This window comes from Anastrepha obliqua, chromosome 1 (genome assembly GCF_027943255.1).
Source record: "Anastrepha obliqua isolate idAnaObli1 chromosome 1, idAnaObli1_1.0, whole genome shotgun sequence".
Taxonomy (NCBI): domain Eukaryota; kingdom Metazoa; phylum Arthropoda; class Insecta; order Diptera; family Tephritidae; genus Anastrepha; species Anastrepha obliqua.
This window is the reverse complement of record NC_072892.1, coordinates 70,396,562-70,410,434: the sequence shown is the minus strand read 5'-3', so window position 1 is coordinate 70,410,434 and position 13,873 is coordinate 70,396,562. Positions and strand designations below refer to the sequence as shown.

Genomic DNA, 13,873 nt, shown 5'->3' with positions numbered 1-13,873 from the left:
ATTATCTAGGATTATTTTATAATCTCATATTTTGGGAGAGATATTTTGTATGGGAAATCGCGCTTTTTAATTACGGATTTTGAGTTAAGCGCGAAAAAGTAGATCATCTACCTATATGTTAACGTATTATTAGCAGTCAATTAATTGCGCAATTAAATTAGCTATTCCTTCTCGTTGTGTTTTCTTCATATCGTTAATAATAATTAAAGAAACCAAAAACACCGAAATATTCCACCAAAATAATTTCTATGAAGAAAAACCTTTCACAACAGTATTGACTGCTGATTGCCAATTTTGCCGATAATCTGTGTGACCACTGTATAATTCACAGTTTTTAATTTATACTTAGCTACATTGGAAACTGTCAAGCAAAATAAATTATTCACACACAGTCACACTTTATTCCCACGGCGTCACCGGTAAAAAAACGCAAAACGCATTTGGTAATATTGTTATACAATAAATGTTAAAATTAAAACGCGACATTTTAACAGTGACTTCTCTTCCCTTTGTTTGTTTATCTGTAGAGAAAATGTCCAGAAAACGTTAACATTCTCTGCATTAACGTTCTCTGTGATATCATCGGTTGGCAGAATCGCGAAAAATTAACAAAACAAACAATAGTGGCTACTCCGTCCTTGATAGTAATGCGACATCTATATGTGATTTCAGCAAATGTCAAACGCGCTGAAAAACTTTCGTTTTCCTGACGCGGTGGAAAGACGTCGAAAGTACCGAAAGGCCGCCGCTTGCAAAATTTTTTCCAAGCGCTTAACGTGAATTACTTAACGTGGGATATTTTGTGAGTGAGAGTGTAGAAGTAAATTAAATGAAATAACAAATTGTTCTTATCCCAGCTACGTTTTGTGACGAAGAGAAAAAATAAAATTTTAGTGCTTTTGTGTGATTGTAAGAATAATTGAATGCGAAATTTGCAAAGGGAAAGAAAAATTCAACTGGAAAGAAACAAAAAAGGATATTTAGTTAAAGCGCTTTTCGCAAAAAAGTTTGTAGAAGTTCTTTGTAAAAAGACAAATAAGCAACAATTGGAAGTTTTGCAAAATTGGTGGTGAATGCTGATAAAGATTTTGGTGAGAAACAAGAATGTACAAAACCAAGAAAGAAGTGGATGCCCATGTGCGAACTGCGCTTTCCAAATTGCGGTCAGAGACTGAGGTAAGTGATGAAAACAAGGCCATGCGATGTCGGCTAACAACAGTGATAGTATTTTAGTTAATTTTATGTTTATCTTACATAATATCTTAAACTGAGCGCGCAATAACAACAGGCAAGCAGAATTCGCATTTAATTAATCGTGGTGCAACATTCCGGCTTTAACTTGTACATATATGTAAGTTTGTCTATCTCGTTGGCGTCATTGAGAATTTGGTTACTCAAACAATAAATTTTCTTTGCTGCAATGGGATGAATAATGTGTACAATAATCAGAATAGATACAATAATATGTTTAAAATTAGGTTTCTTCAGAAAAGATTACCAAAATATTTGCAAAAAGTTGAGGTTATGTATTTTACATATTTTCTTTTCTGGTGCTTCGTAATGCTCGTTAACTGCCGATGATTGGTTGATTGTGTTTTTAAATAGCGCAGGGTTCATAGGATTCTACAATTTCGACGCTTTTATATTGTATTGGTTTGCTCGCCATGCAAATAATTGTTACGAATTATCACAAATTTTGTAAAATTGCGTTGTGGTTTTCATAAAATTAGCTAGGAAGAAGAAATTGCGAGGGCAAAATGGGGACAGGTTTAGTATAATGTGACATGGGCAGTTTTATGCAAAGTTGAATGGTTTATTGGCTGGGCTTTCCATTGCTACCACGGTAAATTTGCTTATAATGTCTAAGTGCGTGGACCGAATTTAAAAATTATAGTACGCAAATGTAGTCACTATATCAGCCTTTTGATTTATAGTACTTTTTATAAATTACAATTAAGAATTAATAGCAATATTTAACGTTAAGAATACTTCTTTTTCTCATAGGCTTGAAAAAATGGGCTATTACAGACGCTTATTTCACTCAAATACAAACACAAAAAAGTAAAAATATTTACTTATAAACATTCTTTATTAAACGAAGATTCGATTTAAAGCTATTTTTACTAAATAATACTCCAAATTCTATTACAAATGTTCTAAACGTTTGTAATACCGTGCAGAATAAATGTGAGGGGCGAACTGTCAAACGAACGATGAGAGAGAGAAGAACAAAGCGAAATAAGAAAAACCCAGCAACCAAAAGGGAACAATTCTTTTATTATTTTTTACAGGGGCGCGTTTTTGATTTCGAATATATATTACAAACAAAAAAAATATTTTTACAAATACTAAAAATTTGGAATAAAAATCGTTATATTTTTAATTTTGGTCACTTCTAGTGTTGTTAGGTGAGTCTTTTGACCTTTCCATTTGAAAGTTTGTTACATTTTATCATAAACGCAGTCTGAACGTTTTGATGTGTGAGCAATATTACCTTTCAAAATTCATCTCGGCAAAAAATGGAATAAAGGAAAAAAAGTGAACATTTTCGTGCTATTATTTCACATTTCGACGTGTATTAACAATACAGGATTGCTTCGATGATTATCCAAATTATTAAGTTAACTAAAATAAATTTATAGTACTTGTTTCTTTTATTGTTTAAGTTCTTGAATTGATTGCCTTTCTCTGCCTTCGAGGTTGTGGTTCTCGGTTTCGAGTGGAATCCAATGCTTTATCATACTTTACTTTCTATTTACGAGGGTCGTTGCCTGGGCGAAAAAAAACTACTTAAACTACCAAAACTGTTATATAAAAAAAAAATGTTTTTATTAATTGACCTTTTTTAATTTTAGCGTCAGTTACGTAGTTTTACCATCGCCAAACTATACTACAAAATCAACGAGTATTCTTCTGCCGAGCAATATCTTCGCTCCTACTTGAGTGTAAAAGAGGATAATGATCAGGCCCACAAATTACTCGGGCAATGCTATCAACGATTTAAGAAACCAGATAAGGCACTACAGTCTTTTCAGCGATCCTTGCAACTGAATCCAAAGCAGCCCGATGTTTTGGCCGATGTCTGTCAACTGTTATTGGAAGACGGGAACTTAAACGTAAATAAGGCCAAATATTGGTGTGAGTTAGCTGAGTCCGAAAAAGTGCAACACGATGCTGTATTCTCGCTGCGCTTGAAGCTGATGAACAAAGAAAATCTGGAAACCAATCAAGTTGAAGATTTAATACAGAAAGAAATCAGTGCACGGCCAAATGATGTGCAATTGCGCGTACGACTTATGCGCAATTACATTGAGCAAAATAAAGTGCTTGATGCCTTCAAATATGTTTACAATCTTGAGATGAGCCTGCAAGATAATTTCACTAGCAATAGCGAATGGTACAACATCGTCTGGTTAGTGTTAAACAAATATGAACAGATGCCAAATTCGAAGAAAGATTGGGAGTTTTGGCTCTTGTTGATCATTTGTTTGGAACGGCAAGTGAACATCAGCTTTTCCTTAACGTCAGGCTCTGCAACCGGTGGCTTAACTGAAACTGCGAACTTGCTCTTCAATCTGGATCAATATCTTTTCAAAGCGACACAATTGGCGGATAAAATGTGTGCCCAACGTGAACTGGTCAATGTGTTTTTAGATCACTACCGCGGCCAGATGCTAATACATGCAGCTGCTTTAATATTCAAACGCGAACTTTTACAAAACAAGAACAAGTGGAAAGAAACCACGAAAATGGTTCTACCATTACTACTATTGGCGTTTCAAACAGATGTGCCTGACAACAGAGATCCTTGGATGAAGCATTCGGATGAGCAAGGCAAGCAAATGTTACAATTGTGGAATCGTGAGGGATCGTTTCGATGTGCTCAGGTAAGGATCATATTTTTTTTAGAAAATACTTTGTTAATATTTACTATAATAATAACTATGTAATAACTCAAAATCTCTAATATTTCTGAAATTATAATAATTCAATCTACTCATTTTCAGGCCGGCCGTACTTTATTGTCCTGCATAGCCGAAGAGTCTGCTACTAATAAGGAGAATGCCACTAATCAAATAAATAATTTGCTTGGAAATAATCCTCCATTATGGAGTAACAGCGACGAGCTACTGTCGCAAATTCGTCAAACCTGTTCAGATAAACAATGGCGGCGCAACGTATTTGCTTTACTTTACTGTAATAGTGACCAGAAAGTCAAAGAACAGACTTCTTTGTTAATCAAAAGTCCGAAGCTAAATGAACCAGTGTTTGAATTGCCCACCTATGCTGATGTAGAACGCCACGAGGAGGCCGCACAGTATTTAAAACCACAGTCTTTACAACATATGGTATACCTTTGTTTGGGCAATAATAATCTAGCCTATGTACGCGCCAAATATTTTAGTGGCTTAAACTTTTCCACCCAAAACTTGGCGTTTTGTGGTGCTGAATCACTAAATCAATTAGATTTGGATACGTTTTTATATGCGGCAACCATTCAAGCCAAACGGACCTTTCAAGTGGAGCGTGAGGCCTTCGACAATTATAACTCTGGCAACCACAGCTCCTCTGGCCGACCTCGTATATTGCCATTTGTTAACCTGCAAGGACAGTTAAGTACAACGGAGCAAGCTAATTGGTGGCTGGCTGCATATCAGGTATATAAGAACCTAAGTAGCGAAAATTTGGCCGAACTGCGTGCTAACCTACAGTTTGGAATAGAGGCTGTGCGTGGCGTCAATGGCCCGAAGATCGATATGATCATCGTTTTCAAATTGGGGCAGTTATTTGTGGCACGCGCGCAAGATATAGTGAAGCCGATAGAGAAATCCTTTTTGGAGGCGCGCGCCGAAAACATTTACAAGTATGGACTAAATATGGTAAAAATGAACAATAAAGGTGTACTGGAGCCATTCCGTAAATACTTCAAATATGCTAAAGCAAACACATCTGTTGTGGAGCGTGAAGTTTTTAATGCGGCTGAGGATGCTGTTTCATACTTGGCATCGCGTTACTTCAAAAAAGCCGAGTATGAGGACTTAATTGAAGAGTTAGCCGGCATTCAACTGCCATTTGCCACATACTTGCAAGCAGAGGCTTATCGTAAACTAGACGAAGCCAATAAAACGCCGAAGAAAGCTAAACGCATGTATTTGGATCGAGCTAGCGAATGTCTTAATCAAACATTGAACCTCCTGAAAAACACAGGAACCAACCCTGATCATCCCTTAAATTCCATAATACACACCGAATTGAAACGTTTACAACAAGCGACAATGAAGTTCATAAATGAGGGTAGCCCTGGAACCGTTCACAACAATTCCAGTACATACGAAGATGCCGAAACTGATTTCTACTACGAGACATCATTGTCAGCTACACCAGCAATTAATCGGTCACGGCGTGAAGCAAACGCATCTGCATTAATTGCTTCTCCCCGTAACAATGAAATGGAGAATTTGGTAAAACAAATGGCCAAAACTCTAAGTTTCGTCAAAGAGGAATTGGTTGATACTATCAAACCCGAAATGCTCTCAATGCGAAAGGAAATCACTTCGCTTAAAGAAAAAATTACTAGCCTTGAAGACGCTATGAAGCGAACACGTATTTCCTCGAATCCGCCGTCGCGGGACGACGCTTCAAATGTGCTGGACGATCTCTACATGATTGAAGATGCATTGCAAAGTCAATTGTATCAACCGCCTGCACATCCGCATATGAATGTCGCCGGTAGCATGTTTGGTGGTGTCGGTAATGGGCCCAACGCCCCACCACCTGGTGGCGTGCACAACTCGTTTGTGTCAACACAACAATCGCAGCAACAAGCTGCTCAACAAAGAAACGCGATGCATTTACAGCCGAACGCCATGGCAGCATACAACAGTCCCATGTTCAACCCGAATTACCCCATGAATTATTATCCACAGCCATATATGATGCCGCAACCTCCTGCCCCACCTGGTCCAGCCGGTGGTATGCTGGGTGAGTATTATTTGGTTATCATTAGTAGTTCTAGAAGGTCTCATAAGCTCAAACTTCTATAGGAGCGATAATCACTTAATAGCCAGCAACTAAATTATTCTCTAAACTCATTTCAACTCGATTTATAGGTCAACGCAATGCACTTCCGATGCCATATATGGATGCCGGTTTGAACTTTAGTATGACCCCGTCGACACCTTTGCTGCCTGCTCCACCACAGGAGGGACGTCCTAGCAACCTGTACGGCTTATTGACTCAACCGCAACAACCGCCACCTGCGCCACCTCAGTTTCCACAGTTATCTGTACCAAGCAACATTGCTTCATTGGTGCCACCCGTTACAGCCAATGCAGCATTAAACCCACCAACGGTTGGTGGTTTGCCGCCATCAATATCTTCACAACTAACCCCAGCTAGTGCTCCGATTCAATTCAATAAAGCACTCAATAACCAACCTGTTGAAAAGGGTCCACCTGCTAATGTGGTAATCACCAGTTCAGATCCCTTGCCAAATCCAAATAGGGCAGCTTTACTGACACAACAACCCACTTTGAGTGTCACAATACCACCACATCATATCAAGTCCAGCCTCGTTGCAACGACTGAAGGAAGTGCCCAAAATCCACCAATACAACCAATTGTTTCACAATCCGCTAATACCATCACAAACGGTATTGGTGGCAGTAGTGGTGGCTTTACTGGTTTTGGTTTTAGTAGTGCCAGTACAGTTGCGCAAAGTCCATTTAGTGTTACTTTCAGTAACAATTTTGCAACATCTGCATCATCAGCAATATCAATCTTTAGCGGAAGCAGCGGAAAGAGTGTAAGTTCCACCCTACCATCCACTACGCTGAGTACTACTACATTCAGCTTCAAGCCACAAATCGATCAAGCTCAAGCCCAAGCGGCTGCTGCAGCTGGTGAAAACAGTTCCGTACACAGTTTTACAATGTTGAATAAGACATCCAGCAGTTTCTCGGGTGAAGCTAATAAGAGCAGCGCGAATTCTGAGGTAGAATACGACGCAAGACCTGACTTTAAGCCCATAATCCCATTACCAGACGAAATTGAAGTGCGAACAGGCGAAGAAGATGAAGATGTAATGTTCTGTTGTCGCGCCAAACTTTATAGGTTCGTTGATAAGGATTGGAAGGAACGTGGTATTGGTGATATGAAGATTCTTAAGAGCAAGGAGGGTTCTTCAAGAATTCTTATGCGTCGCGATCAGACGCACAAAATATGTGCTAATCATAAAATCACCAAAGAATTGATACTAACTACACATACGAGTGAAAAGAATGGGTATATATGGGTTGCTAACGATTTTGCTGACGAAGAGTTAAAGACGGAGCGTTTCTTTGCTCGTTTTAAATTGCAAGAATCGGCGCAGCAATTCTACAATGCATTCAAGAAAGCGCAAAAGGAGGCGGAAGAATTGGATCGCAAAAAGGAAGCGACTATTTCGGAAGAACAAAAAGAGGAAGAAAAACCGGCTACACAGCAGTCACAACCAACTCCGTTTGGATTGACAAAAGGTGTGGTATCAAATTTCACTACTAGTACTCCGGCTGCAAAAACTATCGCTGATAAGTTGCCAGCAGCTACGCAGTCGTCAACGGTTTCAACGACTGCTACCGCAAATGCTTTGACAAGTGGCGGTGTTTCGAAGTCATTGTTTGGAGGATTTGCTTTAAAGTCTGAAAATGTAACCAACGTAGCTGATAGCAGTAAAGGAGAGTTGCCAAAACCTACGTCATCGCCATTCGCCAATTTCAGTTTTGACAAAATTGGCACTGGCACCTCCGCGGCCAGTTTAGCAGCTGCTTCCTCTACAACTACGATCACTACCGCTTCGCCTTTCGCTAACATTTTTAGTAATTTGGGTAAGCCAGGCACCTCCACTTCATCACCATTCAGTATAGTGAATTTGCCGACCTTCCAGTCGCCTATTACCACCAGTGCTCCTACAACTACACAAACACAAACATCAACTACGGCTATAACCACAACACCCTTAAACAAATCTAGTGCTTCCGATGCCGAGGATGAATATGTACCCACAGCTGCTTTCAATCCAGTGATTCCTTTACCTGATTTGGTGGAAGTCTCTACAGGCGAGGAGAACGAGATTGTGCTATTCGAACATCGCGCCAAGCTTTTGCGTTTCGACAAGGAGACGTCCGAGTGGAAAGAGCGCGGTATTGGCAATATTAAATTACTGCAAGACAAGGACGACGTAAACAAGGTGCGCTTGGTAATGCGACGCGAGCAGATCCATAAGCTATGTTGCAATCAGCGCCTATATAAGAATACCGTATTCAAATATGCAAAGAATTCACAAACTGCACTGACATGGGCTGGCCAAGACTTTTCAGAGAATGAACTGGTTACTGAAATGCTAACAGTGCGTTTCAAGTTGTCGGAAACATGCAAACAGTTCCATGAAGCTGTGACCAAAGCGCAAGCAAATATGAGTGATAAGGCTGATGCGGATAATGTAAAGACCGTCGCAGCTGAGAAGCAGCAAAAACAAAAACAGATTGAAAAATCTGAGGATAAAGAAAATACCGCTAAAGGTTTTGGAGATGCTTTCAAACCAAAGATTGGTTCATGGAACTGTACCGCGTGTTATATAACGAATACATCTGATAAACAATATTGCATTGCCTGTGAATCGCCAAAGGATGGCACAGTGCCCAAAAAGGAAGCTACAAATGTGTTACTAACAAATCCACCCAAAGCGTCATTTGTATTTGGATTTTCACCAGCAGCGACCGGTGGTGCCACTGAGCCCGCACAAGCACCAGAAAGTAGTTTAATTTTTGGGAAACCTGCAGCAACCTCAAGTACCCTTACGATGGCAACAACAACGTTGAATTCCGCTACAAGCTCCACGACGCCCGCCACCTCTACACCATCAACTACCAAATCTGGTTTTGGTGATCAATTCAAACCGAAGGTGGGTTCTTGGAATTGCCAGGGTTGCTACCTATCCAATACTGCTGATGCCGTCTACTGCAAGGCCTGTGACGCACCTAAAGACGACACAGTTCCCAAAAAAGAGTCGAAAAATGATGTATTGGCGCTCTCAAATCCAACGCAAAAGTTCAGTTTTGGCTTTGGGGCAGTCACTGCTAGTCCAACTACAAGCGCCGCCGGTGCCAATGCTCTAGTAAAACCAGCTTCTACAGGCGGTTTTGCATTTGGTGCGGCGCCACCCGATCCGGGCTTGTCGTTATTCGGAAAAGTGACAAACACAACCAGCGCTGACTTATCCAAGACTTTTGCATTTACACCATCCACTGCTACAATAACAACAACTGGCTCGAATATTCCATTGTTGTCTAAACCCACTTTCTCGTTCTCGATGCAATCAAAAGCTATGGATACCCCCGCAATGCTTGTGCCATCCGGCGCGGGTGGAGAGTCCACGACCACATTTTCATTGGATAAGAAAGATTTTAATTTCACTTTAAAACCGAAAAGTCCCGGAAAATCGGGTAAGAGCCCAATTAGGTTTGGCGGTGGCGGCGGTGATGCGGATGCCGCAGCAGACGACGGTGATGATGGCGACTACCAAGAGGAAGAAAATAACACATACTTTACACCAGTCATACCATTGCCGGAGAAGGTTAGTATATTTCAACCATATGCAAAGCTATTCAGAACGAGACGCTTAAAAGATAGAACACGTAACGGACTTACAACTTCATTGCTCTCAACAATCAAAAAAGTTTCTCATTCTCTTAGAGAGTGAAAGCTCAACGACTGCTTTAACAATGTTTTGCATAATTTTTTTTTTATATTCACACATTGATTTGTTATACTATTTTTGATGTTCTTACAGATCGACGTGAAAACTGGCGAAGAAGACGAAGAACTGCTCTATGTACATCGTGCAAAATTGTATCGGTTCGTTGAAGGAGAATGGAAAGAGCGTGGTTTGGGTGATGTGAAGATCTTGCGTCACAAACAAACTAAAAAACTACGTGTAGTTATGCGCCGAGATCAGGTGTTAAAGATCTGTCTTAATCACGCATTGAACGAAGAAGTCGAATATAAACGTAAGGATGACAAATCTTGGTTGTTTGTCGTGAATGATTTTAGTGAGGGTAGTGTTGAGTTACAGCAATTCTCGCTGCGCTTTAAGACAAAGGAAGTTGCACAAGGTTTCATGGATGCTGTAAAGAATGCTACTGATGGTACTGCTGTCGCCATTGAAAATGAGGGTAGCATTTTTACCGATACCACAACAAATATTACTGAAAATGTGAAGAGTGAGAAAAAGGTGTTGGAAAATTTACCAATTGCTGGTTTGTCAGATGCGGATAGGGTGACAGCTGATAAATTACAATTGCCCTATGAATTCTTCACAGCACAGCCGACCTGTGCTGGCTGTCGAGGTTGTGATCCAGACAAATTCATCTTCCCCGTAGTGAAAGAGAAGTTTGTGAGTGAAGAAGAAAGTGAAATGACATTAAAGCCAATGGAATTACCCACTCTGTCATTGCCAAATCGCTTGATCTTAAAACAAAGTGCTTTGTCGCCATTGGCACTTACGCCTGCAGCTACAGCCCTCACCTCCAGCGCGAGTAATGTTACAGCTACTCCAAAAGCGGGTGAATCGAGTATTTTCTCTGGCTTTGGTGGCGTGAATTCCACGGCATTTGGAATCAGTGGTGAGAAGACTGCGAGCGCTTTTTCCTTCACCGCTGCCATGAATAGTGCCAATAAGGATGATGAAAATAAATTGGGCACGCCAAGTGGAGGATTTTTATTTGGTAATAGTGCTAACACTGGTGGAGGTAGTTCGATATTTGGTGGTGCAACAGGTGAGTTGTTCGCCGTTTAGTTTATATAATACATCTTTATTTTAGTTAGGTATGGTATTTGTGAAAATTCAGATGGCATCGCCGAGTGAATTGTGAATTACGGCAGTGGGGCTGTCATTTTATTGATCCGGGGTTCTGTATCAACTGTGGACATGAAACACCAAATGAAGGTTTTTTTTATTTAAATTTGTTCTCATAGCGGTCGCTCCTCGCCAGGTAATGGAAAACTTGCCTTTCTAACATAAAAAAGGTGGTAATAAAACTAATGGCTATTCGGAGGAGTGAAAAAAAGCTTCTTCGCTGAAGAAGTTCTGTAAACTTCGAATAGGATACATGCGCCGATTATCCTCTATTGGAATTATTTTCCAGCAAAAATGTCTTTATTTTAACTTAAAGAGAATAAAATAAATAATTGGCGCGTACCCTTCTGGTAGGTGTTTGGCCGAACTGCTCCTCCTATTTGTGGCGTGCGTCTTGCCATTGTTCCACAAATGGAGGGCTATACAGTTTTAAGCCGACTCCGAACGGCAAACTATAAGGAATAATAAATAGCTATTTTAAAGTGGTCGAACTTATCATATTTAATACTCATATTTTGTAGTTTTTTAAGTATTTACTTTAATTTGTCAATTAAAAATTTTAAGAGTTATTTTAATTTTTTTACGAGGACAATCAAATTCAATATTTGGAAACGCTGCTAACTCATTATCCAAACCCGCCGATTCTACTACCGCATCCGAAACCGATAAGCCTAAATCTATTTTTAGTGGTACTGGTGGAACTACTGGAAATGGATCGGTATTTGCTAGCAAACCAGTCTTTGGTTCGGGCTCTACATCAGTTTTTGATGGTAAATCTACTCCAAGTAATGAAGTAGCAAAGCCTATTTTCGGTAGCTCAACCAATGCACAGGGAGGCACTTCCATATTTGGTGGATCTACATTCTCATATATTTTTGGTGTCTGCAACAATACGAACACTTCAAATGCCAAGATAAATAACACGGAAGGATCCTTATTCGGCGGCATTACCAAAGAGTCAACTGCAGCCGCACCCAGTTTTATTGACATTTCTAACCAATCTGACGTGATTGATTTTGCCACTTTAGCTAGCTTAGCTAAGGCAGACGGGACGGACGAGGCAGATGAAACACCAACAAACAAACTCGCTGAAAATCCAGGTCCCGGTGGTTTCATTGGTCTTACCGATCAGGATGCCTTTTCGAGCTTTGCAAAGCCTGGTGATGCGAAGAACTCGACAAAAAATGCAGACAATGAAAATTATGATCCTCACTATGATCCTATAATTGCATTGCCGGATGAAATTGAAGTGAGGACGGGTGAAGAAGAAGAATTTAAGATATTCTGCGAACGAGCTACTCTTTACCGCTTTGACGCCAATGCGAAGGAGTGGAAGGAGCGCGGTAAGTAAAAGAAAATTCCAATTTGGATTAAAATATCTTAACTTTAATAGATTTCTCAATATTACAGGCGTTGGAATGCTAAAGATTTTAGAACACAACACCAAACACACATATCGCATGATACTACGGCGCGAGCAAGTATTCAAGTTAGTGTTGAATACCGCCATTGGACCAGATTTTATTTTAAATAATATGAAAAATAATCCGAAAAGCTTCATTTTTGCATCGCTAAACTATGCGGAATCGGCTGAGGGCATATTGGAAAAATTGGTGGTGCGATTCAAAACTGTCGATTTGGGAAAAGAATTTAAGCAGAAATTTAATGAATGCATCGAAGCAGCAAAGCGGCACATTGAAGGAACAGAAGATTAAAAGATCACAATCCGATAAATTAAAAATAAAATAAAATAGCATTAAACAAAACATCGGGAAAATCTATGTGAAAAAAAACTAGTTATTTAATTTGTATTTTGTAGCATTCCTCATGAATTTCATAATTCAATCATCATTCGTATGTTTTTGTACTTTCATATTTTTTTATTGTAATTTTATTCGCCTTTCTTTTGAAAAAGTCTTCTTTTTCTGCTATTTTTAGTTTTGGAAAAACAAAAGAGCCGCATGAAAATTTTTGTTAATTCAGTTTTGAGGCCCGTGCGGCAATTACCAAAATTTGTCAGATAAATTATTACAGTTGTGGTAAAAATTAATATTGTTATTCCTCCATTATACTTACATGAATACATACATTAATAAGAACTTAAATTACATCTTGAATATGCTTTGTTTCATTTGATTTGATTTTATTCGTGTTCGGCATTCGGCCTCTAACTCTTCAGTAGCAGACATCATTCAACCACATTAGGTTTAGAAACAATTTTTTATTGCATAAAAACACCGATTTACTTATTCAAGAGTATGATAAAAAACTTGTAAAGCAAATTTCGAACCCCATACATGTACGAATATAAATCCGGGTCGTTCCGGTTACGTAGAACCGACTATCGTGGGAACGAAAATTCGAACCCTCTTATTTGCTACTGTTTGGAAGAAGCTTTCTCCTGTTTAACTCGGAAACTTATTCAACGAATTCAAAACAAAATTTATCTTCTTTATTAAATTAGGTACTTAAACTTTAAAATAAACTAAATTTTCGAAAAATTTAATTATTTTAATTAGTTTTTTTTTTTTCGAAAAAACGCTGAAAGAGTGGGAAGAAAATTGGAACGGTTTTAATAATTTTTTTAACGGCTATTATAACAAAATATGTAAATAATTAAAAAAATAGAAAAAAACTTCTTGGTTTCAGATAAAAATTGTGAATGGTACTCAGTAATTTCAGTGGCGAAGCTGATAAATTAAATTTTTCGATTAAAAGTAATAAAAAATTTAAGAGTTGCTGCAGAAAACATCAATAGAAATAATGGCCCCTATTATGAGTTGCATTCGATCTTCGATATTCCTTGGTTGTCGAATGACGAATAATTGAATTAAGAAAATTTATAACAAAAATAAAACAGAAACTGTGGCGTAAAGGTTTCTATTTAATACTTTTTAGATTTTTCTATAATATTCTAAGAATTGCATTTCTTATGTTTTCTGCTTCTCCGTTATTTGGCTCCACTTCAATATCTTCAGC

At 38.9% G+C, this 13,873-nt stretch overlaps 1 protein-coding gene across 1 annotated transcript; it reads left to right on the top strand.

Moving 5' to 3' along the window:
• Positions 1-659: 659 nt before the first annotated feature.
• LOC129235754 (E3 SUMO-protein ligase RanBP2) lies at positions 660-13,011 on the top strand. The gene is made up of 7 exons (XM_054869777.1): positions 660-1,176; positions 2,856-3,887; positions 4,008-5,982; positions 6,111-9,613; positions 9,830-10,814; positions 11,482-12,237; positions 12,305-13,011. Exons 1-7 carry the CDS (start codon positions 1,105-1,107, stop codon positions 12,607-12,609), a joined length of 8,628 nt encoding a protein of 2,875 aa, XP_054725752.1. The 5' UTR covers positions 660-1,104; the 3' UTR covers positions 12,610-13,011.
• Positions 13,012-13,873: the final 862 nt, after the last annotated feature.